This window comes from Aspergillus viridinutans (genome assembly GCF_018404265.1).
Source record: "Aspergillus viridinutans IFM 47045 DNA, scaffold_7, whole genome shotgun sequence".
In the NCBI taxonomy this organism is placed as follows: domain Eukaryota; kingdom Fungi; phylum Ascomycota; class Eurotiomycetes; order Eurotiales; family Aspergillaceae; genus Aspergillus; species Aspergillus viridinutans.
This window is the reverse complement of record NW_025091223.1, coordinates 1,230,631-1,253,152: the sequence shown is the minus strand read 5'-3', so window position 1 is coordinate 1,253,152 and position 22,522 is coordinate 1,230,631. Positions and strand designations below refer to the sequence as shown.

General features: G+C 49.2%; 4 protein-coding genes and 1 non-coding gene across 5 annotated transcripts; all 5 read right to left on the bottom strand.

Annotated features, from left to right (window-relative positions):
* Positions 1-1,829: 1,829 nt before the first annotated feature.
* On the bottom strand, positions 1,830-9,209 carry ags3 (alpha-1,3-glucan synthase Ags3; the record flags this gene model as incomplete). Its single annotated transcript, XM_043272073.1, has 4 exons — positions 1,830-1,878; positions 1,932-8,570; positions 8,627-8,802; positions 8,850-9,209. The coding sequence occupies 4 exons, from the start codon at positions 9,207-9,209 to the stop codon at positions 1,830-1,832; spliced, it is 7,224 nt and encodes a 2,407-aa protein (XP_043128008.1).
* Positions 9,210-13,030: 3,821 nt separating this feature from the next.
* Aspvir_008918 (putative lipase/esterase) lies at positions 13,031-14,176 on the bottom strand (the record flags this gene model as incomplete). Its single annotated transcript, XM_043272072.1, has 4 exons — positions 13,031-13,138; positions 13,192-13,376; positions 13,428-13,856; positions 13,906-14,176. The coding sequence occupies 4 exons, from the start codon at positions 14,174-14,176 to the stop codon at positions 13,031-13,033; spliced, it is 993 nt and encodes a 330-aa protein (XP_043128007.1).
* Positions 14,177-14,660: 484 nt separating this feature from the next.
* Positions 14,661-14,732, bottom strand: Aspvir_008917. Its single transcript has one exon. It is a non-coding gene; the product is annotated as a tRNA-Gly (tRNA).
* Positions 14,733-18,455: 3,723 nt separating this feature from the next.
* On the bottom strand, positions 18,456-19,661 carry Aspvir_008916 (LysM domain protein; the record flags this gene model as incomplete). Its single annotated transcript, XM_043272071.1, has 5 exons — positions 18,456-18,633; positions 18,698-18,860; positions 18,930-19,060; positions 19,115-19,389; positions 19,443-19,661. 5 exons carry the CDS (start codon positions 19,659-19,661, stop codon positions 18,456-18,458), a joined length of 966 nt encoding a protein of 321 aa, XP_043128006.1.
* A 259-nt stretch (positions 19,662-19,920) lies between these two features.
* Positions 19,921-22,238, bottom strand: Aspvir_008915 (putative CUE domain protein; the record flags this gene model as incomplete). Its single annotated transcript, XM_043272070.1, has 2 exons — positions 19,921-21,332; positions 21,551-22,238. 2 exons carry the CDS (start codon positions 22,236-22,238, stop codon positions 19,921-19,923), a joined length of 2,100 nt encoding a protein of 699 aa, XP_043128005.1.
* Positions 22,239-22,522: the final 284 nt, after the last annotated feature.

Sequence of the window (22,522 nt, the reverse complement as noted above, 5' to 3'; positions counted from 1 at the left end):
CCATCGTCTAGCAGCCGGGAGCTGCCCTTTTTCAGACGTACATCCATGTGCCTGTGATTGTCTTATCCCAATAATACTTACGGCGATAGTCGCAGCAGAAAGAACTTCGATAGGAGCAACACTGGCAGGAACGATGAATTCTTCCAGGTCAATAACCGGTTCCGTAGTGCCTCCAAAACAAACCCAGGTCTTGTTTAATGATCCGACATCTCCCCCTTGTGAGGCCCCAAGCACGGTGTTTTCTAGGTGCACTGGAATACCCTCCGGCGTGACAATTGGGTTATCACTGTTAGTGGGATCTTAATAAGGATTCTCCCCAGTAGAATCCTCTAAGAGCATTCTGCCGTCTCTCTGAAGACCTCGAAGCCCTTGAAATATCTCACCCCCTCACAAGTGCGGGACCAGGGATGTGAAAGTTCCAAACTTGTGGGCCGTCGGGGAATGTCTTCAATGGAAGACCACTGTCGTTGGAGTCGAGACCATATGCTGATTCTTTCAGTGCGAATTCATGTACTTCAACCAGTCCGAACGAGATGTGGGCGCGGCTCAAGTTGCTCCAAGCTCCATTCGTCCAGTCCCCAATCAGACATTGCTTTAGGGCTCTGGCGGGCGAACCGCAGAGTATATAATACTCCCCGAACACAACATAGTATAGCTTGTCGTCATGGCGTATGTGCACTGTTGGGATCCTTCTAACAACAGTTGAGCATCACTTTTCAAGTCCTCAAAACTCTCACTATAACCAACTTCTAGTGCAATTGTTGGAAAGCGTCGGCCTGATACATATACTGCACCATCGCAAATTTTCTGACTAGTATAGCGTTAGTAAACCGCCCATAAAACACTTAACGGGGCTATGGCTAGGCTTACGAGGCCCGAAATTTGCTCATAAACCCATTAACTATCGCTTCGCCGTAGGAACCAATCAACATGGGATCAAGGCCTTCAGATATGATTATGTTTTCAATCCATGCATGGATTTAGCCACCTAACACAACCAGAACGGATCAAAGAAGGTGACATGACACGAAGGACACGAGAATGTGAATTAAATGAGTACCTACACCTATTGTAAGGTTATTAGACCACATATAATAAGGAAATGAACTTACCGCAAGTGTCATCGATTGAGTACCTCGAGGATGTCATTAGTCCACAAAGTGATCTGTGTCGTAAATACACCACCACATTCATTAAGTTTCTCCTCCATGGAGGAGAGAAACTCTTTACCGGCGGGTTTGGATGTCTTTTGCGGGGGGTGTCGTCAGACACTCGTCCCGAGCCCCCTGGACAAGATGTCCGTCGTTGTCCATTCGTACTATCCTGCTCCTATTCCGCAGAGGAACAGGAGTAATGAAGATCATAATTGGTTCCATTTCTTCTTTTTTGATAAGCATATGAGAGTTGAGTTTGTCAGTTGTAGATGTATGTCCTGATAGAGTCTTATATATCGAAGCCTGGCAGGGAGATCAGCAGTATGAGTGAATATATCTAAGTATATTCACTGTGCTATCCATATGAGTCTTTAAATACGGTATATCTCTCATGATGTCTCACTTTTCATTCCTAAGTGAATGCATCTAGCATGTATCACTATGGCTATTTACGGAATCTGTGAATGAAGTATGAAGTGTAGATCTCCTAAACGCAATGGCAGGCCACCTTCCTCTTGGACTCTCTCACTACAGGAGTATATGGACAAAACCAGGGCTTTTTGGTCATATCATTCATTATAAAATCAGTTATCTCTATATCACACCTATATACAGATAGTCCAAACGCCGTCTATAAACATGAATCATTAAACCACCTACATTTAACATTAAGGCTTATGGCCGATTAAGCTGCTCTTTACGGTAGAACAAGAGGAATCCAAAGCTGTATCCAGTTAGCATATAGCCCGTCAGAACATAAACGAGACGGAGTCTTACCTGGCCAAAAGCTGGAAAAACAAGGCAATCCAGAACCACGCATTGGCAATCTTATCCACCGACGTGCCGACATTCGGCGAGATACCGTCCGGACCGAGCCTATTTGGTGCGAATCCGCGCGCGCAGATGGTAGCTATAGATCCCACGGCCTGCGCAGCCAGGAGGACAAAGCAGACGTGCACTCTTGTCAGGGTCTGCAGGAGGATCATACCCAGACCAACCTGCTGGATCTCATCGAGGACGCCGAGCCAGAGCCACAGACATCTAGAGACGATGGCACCCGACGTCAGGCTCCCCGCCCAAGGAAGATAGTAGCCGATATTGGACGTTCCCCACCATGTTTGCGCCCAGCGCGGGGAGCCCAGGCTGAGTCCGAAGACGGGGAGGATCCAGCTGTGCTCCTTGGACAGCGCGCGGAAGACAAAGAGAATGAGGACCCAGAGGACGATGAAGAAGCCGACCACAAGGATGACGACCTCCCATGTCTTGGCGTGTTTGGAGGACCAGAGGAACGACCAGTTGCGGCCGAAGGCGGCGGCGAGGAACCAGTTCTGCACGATGACCATGAAGAAGAACCAGAGTACGATGCGGCGACGGAAGACGGACGTGTAGAAGAAGAGGATCCGACTTGGCGCTTGGCGGTAGTATTTGGGCAGACCCAGGGCAAGGAGCACGCCGATGAAGAAGCATACCGCGGCAATCGGCATCACTACGGCAGTGAGCCTCCAGGTGCTCAATGCGAGGGTGGACACGCCTCCAATTTCCGTGGCGGTGACCTTGGAGCTCCAGTACCATAGCGCGACGGTGTACAGCTGTGAAATTCCCTGGATGAGACTGGCGCGGAACATCCAATCCTTGACGGGGACGGCGCCCTGGTCGCCGAAGTTGAGGGCAAAGAATAACGAACCGCTGGACGACGCCGCGGCATAGACGCCTGCAGCGACATTTTGAGCCCATCCTCGCCCAACTGCCGACAGTCCAAAGGGAGAGACGCCGATTACGATGAACGCCAGGCTGTAGATGAACCATGGGAGACTAAGAACGATCACCGCTGGCAGACGGGCGTACATGAACCACCATGCGATCGATGAGACGCAGTAAATCGCTGCGATCACGTACAACTTGGTTGCCGTCTCGCCTACCTGGCCGACCAGCAGGGTAATTTGGGCGGAGTTGGTCGCAATGATCTGTCCAAGGCCCAGGAACAGAGCGTAGACGGGCCAGTTTCCGATCCGTCGTCGCATGAATCGCTGGACGGCCATAGGGCGCCTATACCCCAGCCGGGAAAGCCAGCGATCGATCTCGTCGGAGTCACTCGGGTCCGAACCGGCCGTGGCGGTCGAGAGGCGGTTATACTGCGTCTCATGGTCGAGCCGGTCGGGACTGGCCGAAGAAGAAATAGACTCCTTGGCGTGGTGTTTCTTCAGCTGCGCGTCGTTGTACATATTATAAAACTTGCGCTCGCTCTTCATCAAGTACGTCTCGATGCAGCAGTCCGTCATCGAGTTCTTCTTGTCCAAGTTGTTGAGCAGTTGCTCGAACCGCCGGGTGAAGTGGCCCATGCTATCCGTAAAGGTCGGATCAACCTTTTGCAACTCGAATACTTGCTGATTGTGGTCGCCCATCACCGACGGCAGAGACAGGACGGAGACATTGCGGGAATGAATGAACGGCATGCCCTCGCCGGAATTAAGTGCCAATTGGAATGGGTATTGTGGCATATCAGAAGGCGTCCTCGGCGCTGGAGACGAAGCGCGTGAGACGAAGTACGGTGAGCCTGGCATGGAATGGTACGGCGGCAGAGTGCTGTTCCCATTTCCGTTTCCGTTTCCTACGGATTCGCCAGTGTCTTGGTATCCAAGAGCGTGACTGACTGCCCTCATAGCCTCATCAGTCGAGATATAGTCCACCCGGTGCGAAGCGGAGTCATCCTCATCGGCTTCGGCGTCGGCGTCGGTGGCCTCCTCATCCAGCTGGCTCTCGGCCACCTGACTGTCGCGCAGTGACTTTTTGACTAGACGGTTACTGCCCTGGCCAGGTCCAGCTCGTCGACCCAGGGAGAGTTTACGACCCAGACTGCTCCTGTTTCCGTCGTTCGCCTGCAGTTCTTGAAGCCGCGACTCGGCGTTCAGCATCACTCTTGAGGGCGGCGTCTCCAGACCGTCTGGGACAGACTGAGCCAATCCAGGCAGACTCGCCGTGGAGTCCCGCATGTTCTGCATCTCCCAGTAGATCTGCGGCTCCGGCATGGGGCCAGCGACAGTGTTCTTGTTCTTTGTATGATGGATCTGGATGGCCGTCTGTTGCAAGGTTTCAAGCTTCTGAATCCATTCCAACACCGGGAATCGTTGCTTGGCGGAGTTCGTGCGCATTTCTTCCCGAGTCTCCTGGTCCGAGTCCAGTGCGGATTTGATAGCAGTCCTCAACTGGTGCAACAGATGGCGGGTCGCGTCGGATTCCACCGTGTACCACCAACCGGGCATTTGGCCTAGACCTCCAATGCGGGAGCCAATCCCCAGCGCACCTTTACGACCGAACTCCACGGCAACCAACCCAAATGGCTCGTCCCGAGACGGAATCAGAGCAAAGTTGGCGCCGGAAAACACATATGGAGGCAAAATGGTAAACTCTGGCTTGGAGAACACGCGACCTGGGAACATGGCCATGATGCGCTCTAGCTTGATAGCAGCCAGCTTGCCATACAGGTCAATAATGGGCCCAACGCAGATCAGCTGGACATGAGGTCTGGCTGACAGTATTGCTGGCATAACATCGGCGATCAAATCGACGCCCTTCTGCTTCGACCACCGTCCGACAAACACGAGAAGATCAGCATTGGGGTCTTCCTTCAGGCCAGCCCACTTCTGCGCCTGCAGTTTGTCTCTAATCCGATCTTCAGGAGACGGGATTGAAACATTTGTCTCAGCCGCATCGCCGACGGCACCAGTATCCGAGGGGTCTGGGTTCGGAAGACTGCCGATTTTGTCAAGACTCCAGAAGATTGGGTAACGCGCCCATGAGCGCTTTCCGTACTTCTTGGACACGCCCACTGCACCGAAACCGCGCTGATGAAATCGAAGGTAGCTTGCGCCTGTATGAAGAAGATTCAATACGTTTCCAAACTGACAGTATTTGGTCGCGGTTTCGATGGGAAGATTAAAAACTGAGCAAACTTCCTTCTTCTCTTGTTGGGTCCTTAACGGCCAGAGGCCCTGAAACTCGGCGTTGTGCAGTGATAGGCAGACTGGAACGGTTCGTGTCGGCAGCAGATAAAGGGGAGCCAGGCAGCCATGGAAATCGTTGATGTGGTAGAGATCGATCGAAGGGAATCGCTTGATCGTCTCCGCAATACACTGGTTCCATGCCGAATAGTAGACTGCGCTGTCGAGGTCATCCATCCGTGGGGGGTAGGGCTCGGCTTTCGTCTGCTGCCGAAAAACTGGAGCATCAAGGAGGACATAGGTGATATTCTCGACGACGTGGTATTGCACATTCACCAGATAGGGCTTGTCAAGGATGGTGACTACCATGGGCTCTGCTGGAGTGTCTTCGGGGTACTCAATGTCGCCAACGCAAGGGACCACCCAGATAAGGTTCTGGTGCCTCAGGTGCTCAGACATTAGTTGTGCCATGACTCCCAGACCACCGATCTTGACCTTGACCTTCCAGTCCTGGATGAGGTATTCCATAGTGGCGATCAAAACCGTACGTCGGTGTTCGGGTGCGCCTGCAACAGCATCGTCCGGCAGCACGGCCTTGTCGGATATTACCATTTCCGAGTCATCCTCTCCGGCGAACTGTGCTTTGACCTTGCGCCAGAGCAGCGGCAGCTTATCCTCTTTAGCCGCAGTACCATCCGTGTTCAGCTTGACGCGGTAGAACGTTCTCATAAAGATAAAGGCGCCGGCAAGGCCCATTAGGATGGGAACAACCCACAGGAGTATGAAGAGGATGAGTTGAACCCATCTAGACCCGACGGGCGTCATCTCATATCGAAGATTGGCATCATTGAGAGAGATGGTCCAGCCGAGGTGCGGAAATGAAGGCAGCGTGGTTATATTGATCACGTTCGACGAGAGATAGGACGGAGGAAGCTTCTGGACCACAGACGCGTTATCCACGTCGCCATAGACTTCCGTGGGATCTGGTAAGCCATCTGAACCCACTCCCCAGACACTGATCTGTCCCACAGATGGCCACTCATACACGAAATCATACTTCCAGCGACCCTCCTTGGTGTCGTACCTCATTCTACTATCCAGTCCGGCATCATAACCGTACTGATTGTATGGGCCGTTCCACCACAGATGAGGGAATCTCCGGGGCACACCATCCTCCCAGTCATGGTCACCTTCCTGGATGTAGTCACTACTACCGGTAAGCCTTGAGAAATACTGTACCCGGACGTGAGTTCCCTTCCATTTCTGAGCATCCGTGCCGGCCCAAGGAGCAATGTCAATCGTCGTGTTCCCACCGGTATACGTTGTCCAATTTGACCATGTCCGACCAAAGGTCGTCGAGTAGCGGAACAGTTCAGCTCCGGCGGCCTCATGCTGAATGTAAATGCTGCCGTTGTCAGACTTGTGCACAAGGCTGGTGGAGTAGTTGGCGAGTGGGGTTATCAGCGGGTTCGTTGGAGTTCCCATCCGGAACAGAAACCGGTCGACGGCGTTGGTTCGGACTCCGGACGTTGTCGTAACGTTTTTGACGGTCAGCTCGTGGATACCATGGTGAACGTTTTTCAGTTTGGCAGACCATGTCCAGAGAGTGGGAACCTCCCCGACGTAGTGATGACTGCTTGTCCGTGGAGTGACCTTGCCGCAGTTGACGCTGGATGTATCGAGAGTCGGTGTGATGCCCTTCTGGGTGGTAGAGTTCAGGGAAATCGCTTGAGTGACGCCATTGCAGTCCATCTCCTTTGAGTATCCAAGCTGAATGTCGACGGTTTCCCCCGTGTCTTCCGCGGACAGCAAACGTGCGTCGTGGCCGGGAACGAACTCGGTAACAGTGGGACCAGGCTCAACAAAGCTATCGGCCTCCACATAGGCACGGTATTCCCATGGAAGGAGAGTCATGTTGCGAGCGCAGCCGTATAACTCGGCGCTTCCCTGGACTTCAATTTCGCCAGGACCATCTTCCAAAGTGAGCACGTCGTAAGGATAGAACACATTCTTCAGCTTCGTTCCCGACTTGTAAGGGGCCAATAACGCGGTATTCCGATTCTTGCAGTCACCGCCGTAGGTTTTAGTCTGGTTGTCATTATGATACACAAGCCAAATACTGTTGTTGCCCTTAGACGCCTCTGTCTGGACCCCGGGGAAGTAGCTTCGCAAGACCGACCACAGACCAGTCACTGTGGGGGTGTTCGATGAACCAGGAAGATGCACATCCCTGGTAAGCTGGGAGAGGGTCTGGAGATAAAAGCCATCATTAGCAACGGGATAGTGCTCCCGGATTTCGAACATGCGCTTCATGATATTGCGAAGTGGGTGAGCAGGATTGCGCTGGTCGTAAGTGACGGTGATGTCGTGACAGCCGTACAGGCCCCTTTCATTTGGGAAGTTGTAGAATTTGGTCGTATTCAAGTTGAAGCAGCCATGCGTCCACCATGCGGTCTGGTAGGTCATCGGCTGTCGACCAAAGAGATAGTTCGTTGCAGTGGCATCGAAAACATACATATCCTGCTCCTCGCCCCACAGAATGAGGGGAATGCCAGGGAGCTCCAGTGTGATGATGAAAAGGCCAAGAAGGTACTTCTCCGTGCCGTTTTTGATCGCGGGCCAGCGAAAGTTATCTTGGTTCGACACGCCATACATATGCCTCGGGTCGAGTTGGCCGGTGAGGGGGTTTAGGAAATCGTTGGACACAAGCATCCCGTTCCATGCCTCAATGAAATCCGTAGGCAAGTCGAAGCCGGCAACAAGGTTACCGTCCATTCCCAGGAAACGGGTCATCGAACGGTAGATAGTATAGTGGAACGCGGCTGCATCCAACGCCTGGTGGCCGTCCTCTCTGAGAAAGTATTGAGCGTCTGAATCGTTCTTCAGCTTGACAGCAGCGCCCGCGGACTCAGGCCGCTGATTTGGCTGGCGTCCACGACCAAGATAGAGACTGCCGAAGGTATTGCCGGATGTGATCTCGCCAGGTATGAAGAAATTATGCTTGCCATATTTCTTCGCACATTCGCGGAATGCCGCGGACATCTCACCCAGGGGCTCCAGGGTCGCCTGAACAGCTTTGTCATAGCGGAAACCATCGATATCCAAACTGGCAATTTGAATGCAGTAATGCCTGGTGATGATATCACGCACGGGCTTGTGCCATTCACGCAGCCGATCTTGCACCGAGGCGAACTTGGTGAGCTGGCGCTTCCAGTCAGGAAAATTGCCAAATGCCTCTAGTTCTCCATACTGATCAAAATCACTATTATAGCAACCCTTCAATTCTTCAACTCCGCCAGCCATCAACGGAAAGCCAGTCTCATTCCAGAATTTCGGATAGTCACAAGTTTTGTTGTACTCGTTGCTGAACTTGAAATCGGCATACTGTCGATCTGTGATCCACTCGACCTCATATTCGTCTGGCCGGAAATCGGCTGAGGTGTTGAGGTGGCCTTTGAAACCGATCAGGTTGCTCAGACTGCAATATCAAAGTAAGCTTGCGGTAATACATCGTTGACAGGGGCATACACTTACGTTGCCAGCGTATTGTCCATGAGCACATACATATCACGGTTGTGAATCTCGGTGATGGTCCGTCTCCAGTCCTCCAGTGTGCCATGGTGCATGTCTAGCAGAGTTGTATCGACCGGTGAGTAGCCATCGTAGGCCCAAGGGAGGTTCATCAAGCCTGTTCCAGCAAAGTAGATACCCTACATATGTAAGTAACAGATCAGACACGGAAGCGGTTCAAACGCACCTTGAAACCCATGCCCCTGATATAGTCCAGCGTATCAATCAGCCCAACCAGATCCCCTCCATGACGCATCTGGTTGGAGTTCAATACATGCTCGAAAGCCGTACCGTTGATATCGTCATTTGTTGGATCACCGTTGGCGATGCGGTCCAGGAAGATCGTGTAGATGGGGAAGCGCCAGTTGTCCGGCGAAGGGTGGTATTTATGATTCGGCCATTCTCCCCAGTAGTCAATCGGCGATTTCGCCGATCTGTTTTCGTTCAAGTTATAATCAACGAGCGACTCGGTATAGGGCCAACACAGTGCACTGACGCTCAGCAATGACAGGATGAGAGCGGCCGAGCGCTGCGTCTCCGTGAACATTTCTGAAGTGCCTTCAAGCTCTCGAGAGTCGTGAACAGGATCAGTCGATCATGCTCTGAGATGCGGAAGAGCCAAAGGAAGGATGCTCAAAAAACGAAAGACGAAAGAACGAGTGGTCTGTCAACTCAGAGGAAGAATGACACTGGAGTTGGAACAGCGGGGAGAAAAGTCACCCAGCGCTGAGCAGGCTGCGTCCAGACTATCCACTGTATGCAGGTGGCCATTGTCTCACTAAAACTCTTCCCAGTCTCCATATAATGACGACAGACTGGTGTCTCAATAATCAAACGACATGAGACATCTGGGACAGTTCCACAGCGGTGGGGTAGCAGTGGGCTGCCAACCACACGCCACGACATCACTTCGACCGTTTTCCGTGGCTATCCTGGGAGATTTTTCAAATTGGAGCCTTTAGTTGGCGATATTAAGTCGTATCTGCAGCTGTGTGGACTTCTCTGGACTTGTCTGGAGGGATCAGTAAGATTCTGTCAGAAGCCACTGCATGATTACGAAAGACACTGTAAAGGTACATCCCTGTCATGTGGTCTAGCTATAGGCAAAGAGTATCTTTTTCCTCGAGAACAACATCAACTGTCATGTTACCCATCGAATACATCGTATCACTTCTTATGCACGTCGTGTTAACCCACTCGACTTGATATTATGATCAAGATTACACTTTGTAAGAGGGCCCAATCGCGATACTGTGTTGGTGGGACTTGAACGGCCTCCAAGCCCAATGAGCAGTACCGTACGGACTAGTAGGTACACAGTAGGTGGTAGTAGGTAGTATCTACAAGATACGGGCTAAGGGAACCCGATCGACCCGCCATTCGCCTTAGTGAAGCAGTTGCTGTCAAGGCCAAGCAAGCAAAGCAGAAAATTCTAGCATAGGGCCGAGTTTTCGCCTATTAAGTCGAAACAAGCAACGGCTCCGTTGTGGACCCCCCACTCGGCGTGTGCATCCGTGCCGCGGTTATATTTATCGAAGCCTGAAGGGTCCCGTAAGTGGCGTCCACCTCCGACACCTAGCCAACGATCTTTCAAGCTAGACCTGTCGCCCTGGCTATGACTGACGATGGGATTTCAGGATGATCAAAATGACGGTTCCTTCCGACGCCTCCGACACCCGAACTGGCCGAGCACATCATTTCCTTTTCAGGTAACATGCCATACGATAGCCCAATTGGCTAATGAATGTGTACAGTGTAGAGAGCTACTACAGAATAGAAAGCAACATGACTCAGTTTGTACCAACTGGTGCACTTCGGGGACAACCTTACCTAGAGAGGCCACAAGGACGATCCGAGTCTAGATAGACCCGGAACACCAATAAAAAGCGATCTGGAATAGTATCCCGACATTCAATAACAGTTATGCTCATTGCGTACGACATCTTTCCAAGTAACAATACAGTATTGTCGCAGACTGCTTCTGCATGTCAGAATTCTATAGAGGGCTGGATATGCATTAAGAGTAAGAAGCTTGATTATCATTCCTTTAAGCGGGTCCAGCCACACACATAAACATGGCCGGATATCATGTCAACCAGGCAAAGCAACCAGTCCTTTCTGGTTTGACTAATTATAGATATTGCGAGATCCTACCATGCTTTGATCTACCACTCTACAGAAATTTCGTCGATTCTTATACCATTCTTACTCATATAACATCCTTTCTATTTATATTAGGTTATTGCTGCCTAGGTCATACATTTCAGCCAGACAACCTTTGGTCAAGTACCTATAAACTCATAAAGAGAATGGAGTTAAGAGGACAGACACTTCCGATGTAAGACCTAATCAGCAGCATACTCACTTCCAACTTTATATCAACCACCCTAGTCATTGTGCTTCTTAAGTCTACAAAGAGAGCAATGTCGGATATAACCCGGACAAGGATCTTCCCTGGTGGACACTGCCTGTAGAAGGCACCGGTGGTCTTTGCGGAGAATCAAGACCTGAACCAACATTTTGTCATGTCAAGGTTCTTTCATCCTGTTGGTCTTTGTCAAGTTGCATCTGTTAGATCGAGCTGTCATAGATCACTTTTCGACTATGTAGTGTTGAAGATTGGACTAAATCATGCGATTTAGGCTGTTACTGATACAAATCATTGGGTATACTATATGGGTACTTAAATTCTCCGAGGATCCAGAGTAACTTCGCCATACCGTCAACAATCAACCTGTAAAGCCCTTTTCTATGCTGATAATTCCTACTCGGAACGGTACCTTGTCGGTGTTCGCCAGGATAAGTCGCTTCGGACGAGACATTGATAAATCATACAACACTGGCAAGGCTGATTCTCGAGAATGATTACCAGGCCGATTTGTCAGCGTTTGTCCATTCACATCAACATCTATAACCCATCGAATTTCTTCTTGCATGATTTATTGAAGGTAATCCCTCCAAAGGAAAGTAAGAAAGCCATAATATGGAGCCGAAAACCCTGCCTCATCTACCAAGAGGTCATCCTTCTTATTGCCAACTATTTAGATCCTCATGACCTCCTCCTTCTTCTACACGCCATACCCAGTATCATACTGTTGCTGAACCATGCTCATCTAAGAGCCGTGGATAGCGAAGGCAACACCCTGCTTCACCTAGTGGCAGAGTACAACATTGCCAACGTGATCACCCAACTGAGCCCAGCCACCGCGGCAAAGACCATGAGCACGGTCAGCAACAAGGCAAATCTGAACCCACTCCACATAGCAGGTTAAAAGGGTCACCATGGCATTGAATGCTATCAACAGAATGCAATCCACCCCTGATGGACAAGTACTTTCAGACCCCACTGCACTATGCTTGCCTTACAAAGTAAGACAAAACCATGGTGCAGCTAGTCCCAGCTTATAGTGCTGACCCCTCAGTAAAGGACAAAGATGGCCGCACCCCAATGCACATATATTATATGACTGGGCAGGCTGCACTGCTGAAGACTCTCATTGATGCTAGCGCCGATGTTAATGCGCAGGAGGATGAAGACGTGGATTTCAGATTGAAATGGCGAACACTGTTACATAATGCGATACTGCATGGACAGATAGAATGTAATTAGCAAACACCATTACATAATGCGATAATGTGTGGACAGATAGAATGTGCGAAGATTGTTCTGGAGGTAGGGGCTGATCTGAACATGCCCCCTGGGACTGGACAGCGCATTATCAACACCGCAGTATTCAGTGGGGAGACAGAACTCTTGCAGCTGATGCTGGATAATGGAGCTGATGTAAATGGGGTGAATAGTGCTCAACTGACGCCCTTAATGTATGCTGCTATGGCGGGCAGGGAGAATATAGCGCGGGTTCTATTGCATGCTGGGGCAGAAGCAAACATGTGAGGACCTTGTGGTGCCACAGCCCTCCACAGTGCAGCCGGGAAGACCTATCATCAATTGCGAAGTTGCTGCTTGACGGGGGTGCTGATCCATCCATTACAGATGATTCAGGCTCTTCCCTGTTAGACTATGCTACGAGGAAGGAAGTGAATTTTAAGAAGTGGGTTTCCACATTGGAGTATGGGTTGGTAGTCCGGCTGCTGCAACAGGCGTAGGGACTATCATAAGCTTTATCAACCTCAGAAGTCATGTTTACTACACCAGACGTTGGTAATTCTTCCCTGCCCTAAATGCTTCTGACTGGTTATCTAAAAGCAACCTATAGATCAACATGAAGGTCATTAGGTTCACTGTCAAATCCGTCTTATTCTGCTTCTAAATACAATGAAAATCTGCATCGTCTTCAAATACCTCCAAGGACAGAGACAGAACGACAGTCACCCTTTCCTTACCACAGTATCAGTCGGCTCGGGCCATTATGCTGTCAACCCTAAGAGCCATCGCAAACCATTGACACAATCTTCTTGCGCTTGTCTCGACACCTCCAATTGAGGCGCATATACCCAAAAAATATGTGGCAGCGACTTCGACTTTGTTAGACATTTCTCCTCATAGTACCTATCGAGCAAAGGCATACCTTGTAGAATGAGACCCGCACCTCAATGTCTGCGTTCTGAAGACCTCGCACATAGCACACTGCGTCGTCGCGGAGGATATCGACATCACAGATCTGGACATACGTCTTTGGCAGTCCGTCAAATCGGCCCCAGAGAGGATAAGCCTCGGGGTGTGTTCCCTCTGCATATGGGACCCCAAGTAGATCTGGGGGGAACGTTAACAACCATACAAACCAGCTTTTCATTCCACACGAACCATGATTCTCCGCCATGTCTTGTCTGTCAAGCTTCTCCGTCTCCAGTTTCTCAGTCCACGACTGGTGCAAATCTCTGAAACAGGGTGGGATCAGCGCCGCATCCGTGCCACATACAGTCACCGGAGCGCGGAGCAGGACACCGCTAATAGTGATACTTGCAGCAGCAGTGGTCTTCTTTGGATCTCGCATCCAGTCTCTCGCCTTCTGCGAGACAATGGCGGCGAGCTGTCCGCCTGATGACGTCCCACTGACCACTACCCTGACCGAAGTGCCGTGCTTCGGCAGGAGGGTGGGGAGATTGGTGACAATGTACTCAAACGCATCCCATCCGTCGTTGATAGGGATAGGATACTGATGCGCCGGGCTGAGCCGATAGTCGACGCTGATGACAGTGCTGGGGCCACCTAGTGCCATGTGTCTGCACGAGACTTTGCCTCAGTCAGTTATTTTCCCTGTGGGCGAGAGTAGGTAGCATACTATCTTCCGTGTCGAGAGAGCCTTGCACGAAGCCTCCAGAGTGGTAGAATATGACAATCGCATCGGATGAGCGGTGTTTGGGAGTGTAAATCCGGACAGGGATCTGATGATTGTCCCTGGCTGGGACAGTTGTGTCAACGCTTGATACTTGTTCGGCAAGGGCACGACCTTCTGAGGAAGAGAAGAAACGCTCGTTTCTGTTCTCGTCGTCATGGCTGACAGTGGGATTCTGCGAGAGAAACGCAGTCCATTCAGAATGGAGTAAAGACATCATACAGTATGTGGCGGATTACTCAATGGTCCTGGTCAGAGGGAAGAGATATTCGAGCTGATATCGACAAGGCATCGCAGACTCCTATTAGAAGTGGGGTTAGGCAGCATATTACCATTTCTCGTATTCTGTAGTTTCCGGAGATAGAGAGCTATCGTATGGGGTCATCCCAGATGGTCTCGCCGAATATATCCCGTCCATCACTTCCCTCGTGCTCCTCTCTCTGTCCGTTGTTCAGCTGATAGCAGTTAGCTCATAGTTCTACTTGTACAATAGCAAATGAGCCCTGAACAATACACCCTGTGAGCTTGCCAAGCATCACTAATAGTTTCAGCAGATCCGCTCAACGAGGCTGGGTTCAGGTATCACCTCGACCCCGCAGAAACCTGGCCATAGACCTATATCTAGTGCAGATACATATATGTGATAGTCAGAAATGGTATGAAAAACGCGGCAGAGGGAAAAAATAAAATAAAAAAAGAAATGCGTTAGCTGGGAGTCGAACCCAGATCTATTGCTTGGAAGGCAATAATGCTAACCGCTACACCACTAACGCTGCTGTTATGTAATTCTGCTTCTAACAGTAATTGATAAGAAAGATTTAGTTCGTCATCGCTACCCAGCTACGCAGTTACTTCTCAATAATCAAAAACCAGAACCCTGCTGCTCCCATGCACATACATATATGATTAGAAAGACCATTCCGACTTAGAATAGACTTGATTATTTGTGTTCTTGTCAAGCCAGCCGAAAAGCAAGAGTTGGCTGTGGAGCAATATATATTCACCCTGACCTCCATTCCAGAACAATTCCACAGTGTAGTTCATTGACTGTAGGATGGGATAGCAACAGAATGTACCTGAAAACAGACTTTCATTAACTATACATGGGTATGGCGTAGATAAAATATCTGACAAGATCCGGTCAACCCAAAATAAGATCATAACAAACTAGGCTTAGAGGTGAGATGCATGTGCAGGTCATTCCATAGCCCTGGTATGATGAACTCCTTTTCCCCATACTTATTAGAGTGGACAGGATACTGGCAACTGTGATTTGATTCCGGTAGTAGTTTCCCAGATGTCCTGTATCAAGGAAACATATGAGTGTAGGCAGTTTAGATACAGTAATGAATTCTATCATCTCAGCATTAATAATATAGGTTCCACTTGGCCAGGAAACTGCTATGCCTTGAAGGAAGAGAAAGGATGCAAGCCTCCTTATGCTCTTCACAATGGCAATCATGTACCTAATACACCACCCAGGCACATCCATCAGGCTAATCACAATAGACCAGCTTCTATTTCCAGCACTCCCAGCTGTAAAGTCAACGCTTCTAGGACAGGGAACTGCTCAAAATATAACAGTTTACCTACAATGTCTGAGAAGGGGCACACCAGTTTTAATTTTATTTGGACCCTTTATTTGGTCTGATAATCCTAACAAGATTATCAGCATAGGTACTTAGTAGCTTTATAATAAGAACCACATAGCAGGCCGGCAGGCCCTAACTAGGTATGAGGATTAAAGAAAAATATTTTCACATCAGAGTGAATGGACCTGTGGCCTTCTGCATCTAACATCTGAACACTACTAATCAAGTACATACTGACAAATTTAGTCCACTTTGGTTGCTGGTTTAGTTTACTTATGCTGTTCTATATAGCTATGAGTACTAGCCCAGTGTTTCCTGCTTTGAAAAAGTATGATGCTACTGCCCCTTCTGAAGTCCACCCTGCATAACTAACCCCTCATCTTCTGTAATAAATATAAATTATATACATGATTAATCATGCAAAAGCCAGTAGCAACCCACCACCTGTACATAACCCGGTCTTGATATCTCGAGGTGGATATGACAGTGTAAAAGGCCAAGATACTCGAACTCATGTTGAAAAACAGGCCGGTCATGAAAGCAGAGGCACATTGGGCTCGCATCCAGATCCAGAGCATGCTTAGAAAACTTCCTGTTATCAAGACACAAGCCGTTGCATGTCGAAGCTTCGTCTGACCTTCCTGTGAAAGGGCTAGGGGCATTGTTATTGCATGTGTGGTGCGATCCCCTTCAACATCACGGAAATCTTGTAGGTGGATTGTGGCCAGGGTCCAGACACATGCTATCATATCTGGCTCAGGCCCCACCCCCCATTGATCTATATCCAGAATCAGGGTGTTAAGTAGGCGGAGCACTATGAAGGTGCAACCAGTGACCATTATGCTCTTTGTCAGCCAGTGGCGATAGGCAGGCCACACATAGAAGCCAAAAACCCAGGCCTGCTCTAGGGCCATATAAAAAGCCGGCCATTTCCCATAAAACAAAGCAAGTATAGAGGGCGCGAGACACCAGCTTATCAGCCAACGGACCCGGGCTTGCTTGACAGTAATGAGACCAGCTGGTATTGGCCGATGGGGTTTGTTCAACTTGTCCTCTTCCACAGAAGAGGTGGTGTTGGCAATGTCAATTATATATGTCCAAATAAGACATGTTATCAGGACATGTAAAAAGGCTGTGAACCCCGTTGCGAAAGGGACTGGGTGGACAAGAAGCCGTGGGATAAATCCTCCTAGGAAGCCAGCTAGGTTTACCCCCAAATTGTTTTTGCAGAGAGCCCAAGTAATAGCCAATTCATGTTTCAGAAGCATAAACAAAGAAGAGGCTTGGCCGAGTGGCTCTAGAGAGGTACGGCTTGAAAAAAATTCAGCATAGATTCCAAGATAAGAGCCGACCCTAAGCAAATTCCTCTTACTCTCTCTTTGAGACCCCTTCCTTGCTTGGAATCTTATTTTTAAGAGATTGCTGCAAAACCGCCATAGTGGGGAAAGGGAGGTATGAAAGGAATATGTGACTGCTGGTAAAACTTGAAGGTAGTTGATGAGGGTCTACAATTTACTTTTGTCCATCATAGCTACTTATGCTAATTCCACTGTACTGACATAGTGTCCATGAGTCCCAGTTTCAGCCATGTGGGCCATTTCTACTGGTTTAATAATGCTCACTTGACTGAATGCATAATGTTATCTAGATACAGCAAGTTGCATCCCTAGAATATCTACCAAAGCATAAATGATGGGATAGATTTTTAATAGGATGTGCAAGTTTACCTTAAAAACCTAACCCTAAGTCTAGGCATTGTAACTTACACATTCAAAGACAAGTATGTACTAGGGATTGGCTATGCCACAAATAATCTGTGAGCTGTGGTTTAGTGTAGTGCCACATTCTACTGAGTCATAGGCTGAGAATGATAGATAGTTGCGCTAAACATCACTAAAATGTCAGCCTCACATGAACTTATCACATCTGAAGCTCAGCCTGCTCAGGTCACCGGGCGAATAAGTGGCTAATGGCTGCATTCCTACCCAAACCCCTTGGAAGTGCAGAACTAGTTATAGGCTTGAGGCTTCATGATTGCCTTAATTAGTGTACAAATTCCGCCTTAACTATCATACTAAGCTCTTGTATCTCACCCAATCAAGTAGCGGTCTACATTTGATAAGTAGATTTGTAACAATTGGATTTTTGAAGAGATTGAATAAAATTCAGAATGTAGCTAATCCAGTTAATAGGATGATAGAAAGAAACATTCACCAGTGTGACAGTTAGTCCTGCTAAACTTTATAGTCTGCTCATATAAGGATCCCTGCATAGGTGGCGCCTTATCTAAGAATAAAGTTCATTTTCCATAGCCAGTAAAGAGATGGGATAGCCATCCGCTGGTTGTAAAGCCAATTAAAAATTACCACAAGGACTACAGAATATTATACCCACAGCTACTGACTCAGTGACCTGCCTAGTGCCTACATGTGAGGTTCTTTAGATAAGTCTGCCTTCAGATTAGGCAGGTAGTATGACAGGGCAGAAAGTTCAGAAAAACAAAAAGGTGGTGATAGTAGGGGCTGTCACAGAATGGTATATCATAAGCAAGTATAATTACGGAGCGAAGCGAAGCATGTCTTATTTAATATACTGTTTATTAGGGGCAGCTATAGGCTGGCTTTTTATAGTCATGCCTGCTATTTCCTCTTACCAGTACATCCTATCCCTTTAGGAATTTACTAGATAACAAAATAGTAGCTTGCTCACCCACATGAGTTATTAATGCGTGAATAGAACAACTGCAACTAATATCAAATGACTGGAAGGAAATTAGACACTGCACTACTGCGCAGCTCAAGCTGTATCCAAAATCAAGCATGGCGGAGACATGGGAAGATCACCAGACACTGTTGTAACCCAGGGTGATTACTATTTGTCATATCTCAGTCCCACCTCCGGCCCCTATGAGTCGTGGACACCGGTAATTCCTAGAGCAGGGCTCTGAGGAGTCTGGAAAGAATTGGATGTGGCATTTGCTGGCCGGGAGACGGAGACTGCTGCGGTTGTGGTGTTGGTTGTGGTGTTGGTTGTGGTGTCGCTTGTGATGTCGGTTGTGGCGTCGGCGTGGTGGTAGGGGGGTCTAATTCAGTCAGACAACAAGTCCATTGCTAGAAGTTGTATCTGTGGATGCGGCCAAAAGTAACATACCAGCGACACCGACACAGACGTAGTAATCTGGCAACAGAGATTGGCATGAAGTCGGCTTTACAGCGGGGTTCCACGAGTAGAACTGGTCCAAAGAGATTCCATATTGAATTGCAATGGCCCAGCAGTTGTCACCTGGCACCACCTTGTGATACTTGTTGCCTGTGGCGAGCAAGATTGTCAGAAGCAGTTCGCAGAAAGACATCAATGCTGGGTTTAATTCGGACTTACAGTTCGCTGGAGTACCCGACAGCACCGGTCCAGGGGGATTGGTGGGCGTAGGCACTGGGGGTTCCTCTTCCTGAACGCCGATGCATACGTAGTAATCGGGGTATAGGGCCTCGCAGGAGTGACCAACCGACCTTGTCCATAAATGTCAATATTGTCTTGTCGCCTGAGTGGTCGAACGGACTTACGGGTTCCAGCGGTAGAAATCGTAGATCGAAAAGTTACCGAAATTGTTTATAATTGACCAGCAACTGTCGCCCTTTTTTACTCTGTAGAAAGCATTGCAGTTGGCAGCCAAGCCGCCCTGCGTGGGAGAGGGCGGATCGGCAGGCTCAGCCACAGTTGCCATGTCCATACGACTCACTTCTTCGGCAGAATCTGCCGACCGCATCGTCAAGTCTGATGCGGCAACACAGTAGGAATGGCCAGTCTGAAGTCGACAGTTCTCCTTGAGAGAAGGGTTCTTAAACTCGCCGTCAGAATCATGGGCTAGCACATGTGTGGTCCAGTACTTACCCAGTTCACCAGCTCTTCCCTTGAAATGTCGAAGTACTCCTCTAGATCAGCACACTGGTCATTCTTTGCAACATCATTCACCCAATAGCCGCAGGTTTTGGCGACGCTTGCATCGGTTTGGCCAGTCGGAGAGATGCTGGACGGCCACCTCTTCACGACAGCCGAGTTAGCTGCACCTAGGAAGAGAATTTGAACAATGAGGATCGAAGTAAGTCCCATCTTGAGCCACAGTTGTTGATTGTGTTGTGAAGACAGAGATCATTTAGAATCTCGAGAGTATTTATACCTTTCAAGCTCACGTTCTCTGTGCTGAAGCGAAGCTGCATTGCTCGGTGTCGATGGAACCTCACGATGCATGAACCCTTCGTGACACCGCATAGCAAGCACACACTAGGGACATTGTATGCGTAGGGACTAGAAAAAGGGTCTAGACTCGCATTTGCAGACTACTCTGAGTACTGCAATGCGTTGAGCTTAGTCATTGTTTGTCGTCTTCTTCGATGAAGTTGCGCAACGTGGGAGCTCTGTCTTCCGTGGGCTTGATCTCCCAGAGAGGTTCGCCATCATCGTCAAATTCGGCCCACTGGAAAAAAGTGCAACCTTTCTTTCCTGGTTCATGTCCTGCATAGCACATCCACATATATCTACCCTTGTTCTCACGTTTGCGTTGCACACATCGCAAGATTGCATGTGTGCCACAACGGCACCGCGGAATGTTACGCGGGTGGAGGGCATCCCGATACCATCGATAGGTGATGTTGATACGCCGGTTACCTGACAACGGATGTGGTGAAACAGTCTGCGCGGGTGCAATAGCATGTTTCCATTCTTCCTGCATCTCGGCATGCATAACAAGGAGGGAATTGTGCGGAAGGTGTATGGAGATTTGCCCCTGCGCATTAGCACGAACATTAGTCCCCATCGACGTTGCTTTCCGTCTGGATGGAGAATCCGCTGTCGACCCCCTGGCTGACACTTCACTATCGTTCCCTTCATCGTCATCGCTCGCCACGATGCGTCGCACCCGGAACTCTCTTTCCACGCCTAAGCTCAGACTCCCAATAATAGCTCGCGGACCAAGGTAAGTCAGCTCATCCGAGTGATAGCCGACACTTTCTGTTGGACCATCATAGCAGTTGACGAATGCTGCATTAGGCACCCATTCCTTAGGCGACTGATACTTGAGCTTTTTCCCACCTGGGTAGCACGTTTGTATACGCTTCTGAACCTCGTCGTTCACTGCGCGCTGAACTTTGGCAGAGACGGCGCGCAAGTACGGCGTAAGCTGGCGCACGTTCGAACGGTATACGCCTCCATAGGTGTATTCCGACGTTTGTTGTCGGATCTCCTCAGGGGTCGAGACGTACAAGCTGCTCGTGTGAGGGCTCTCAACTGTACGATCAAACAGCTGAAACCTGTACCTAGAAAAGTGCTTCGACTCATCCAGAAGTTCCAGTAGTAGCGCATCTGCTTCATCTGGGGGCAAGAAATTATGGATGATGGTACACGGAGTATGAGCAGCAACATCTTCTGGAGAGAAAAGATGTAGCGTCTTTCCTTTCCGGGTGAGTTGCCTTTTTGGTGGCAATCCTGCCTCGGTTGTGATATGTGAGGCCATAGAGGTCTGGATTGCTGATACACCACCTGCTCTCTTTTTGGCTGGTCTATACGCACGCTGAGCGGTGATCACGGCAGATGCGTCTTCAACAGACCCGCCACTTGAAGTGAGAATGTCCAGTAAAGCATCTTGTTCTATGTCTGGGAAGAGTGATAGGAGTATCGCCAGTTTCATATCGGTGGAATCCTCATCAGGGGACAGCGTCTGCTGCGTAGCGGACGGACTCAGCCGAGGCCGCTTTCTCGAGATGAAGCGATCCATTCGACAGCCATCTGATTTCAGAATGAGCCGAAGATTATGTCCTGGTGCTGTAGAAGGCGAAGATAACATGAACCTACAGACCTGACTAATTCGTATAATGGCACGTGATTGCTTCAGATATGACCAATCAGAATGCTTTTTTCCAACATCATCTAATTATTCGCCATTTATGGAGTTCTCTAGAAGCTCGATATACACTATTCCATTTTCATGCCTTAACTCCAGTTACCGTCACCCAAGTAGACCTGACCAGATTTATGATAGTCTTCCAGACTTCTTCCCCGTCGCAGACCGTCATATACCTCCACGAGTGCCGACAATGCCACTTTTGTCCACCCAGGATAATCTTCTTTTGTTGGCTTCGAGTCACGACGATGTAAATCAGGATAGTTCTCCTCTATGACCTTGACCGGGCAAGTGGAGTAGTCCGCATCCTTCTCCACCATGGACGACATATCCACGGTCGTTGCGAGATGCGACAGCACTCCATCATCTATCATCAAGCACATCCGCATTCGGACAGGGAGTTCTATCGCGGGCAACGCTAGAGCTACCTTCCAATCATGAAAGGCTTCCTGGACAGTCTCCTCGTCAACGCCGTGGTATTCCTCCTGAGAGTTGAATACTTTCGAGGCGTATGTTGTTTCGAGCAGACGGATCTGTTCCGGGCTTCCTGGTAGACATCTCGAGAGGGCTTTCTGAATTTCTTCGTTGAGCGCTCGGAGGAATATCGGTATCAGCCGCTGTGAATCTGGCGCATATGTCGTGCGATACACGATGGGACCCCAGGTGAGGGTGAGGAAATCGCGTTCGGGGCCAGGAGGAAGGGATCGGAGTCCGGGTTCTGACCCGAGGCGATAGACCTCTTTCTGGAGAAACATATTGGCAGGAGAGTGCCAATGCTCAGGTTCTGTCATTTTCAAAGCTTGCCACTGGATGTATTAATGCTTGTAGATTAGCATTCTCAAAAGGTGGTCAGTATTCATCGATCAGTCAGTATGTGACTGAAGTGAAGCTTCTGCCGATTCGGAGTCATTGTCGTCAGAGTGACATCGTTGACGAGGACAAACAGTGCGCAACAACAAACGGACGGGGGTTTGAAGCAAATATTTTTATTGCTATAGATCAAAGGACAATTTCTGTCCTGAAGCCGTTCTTGCAGCGGTGACTAAAACATCAGGGAATGACGATGGTGGGATCT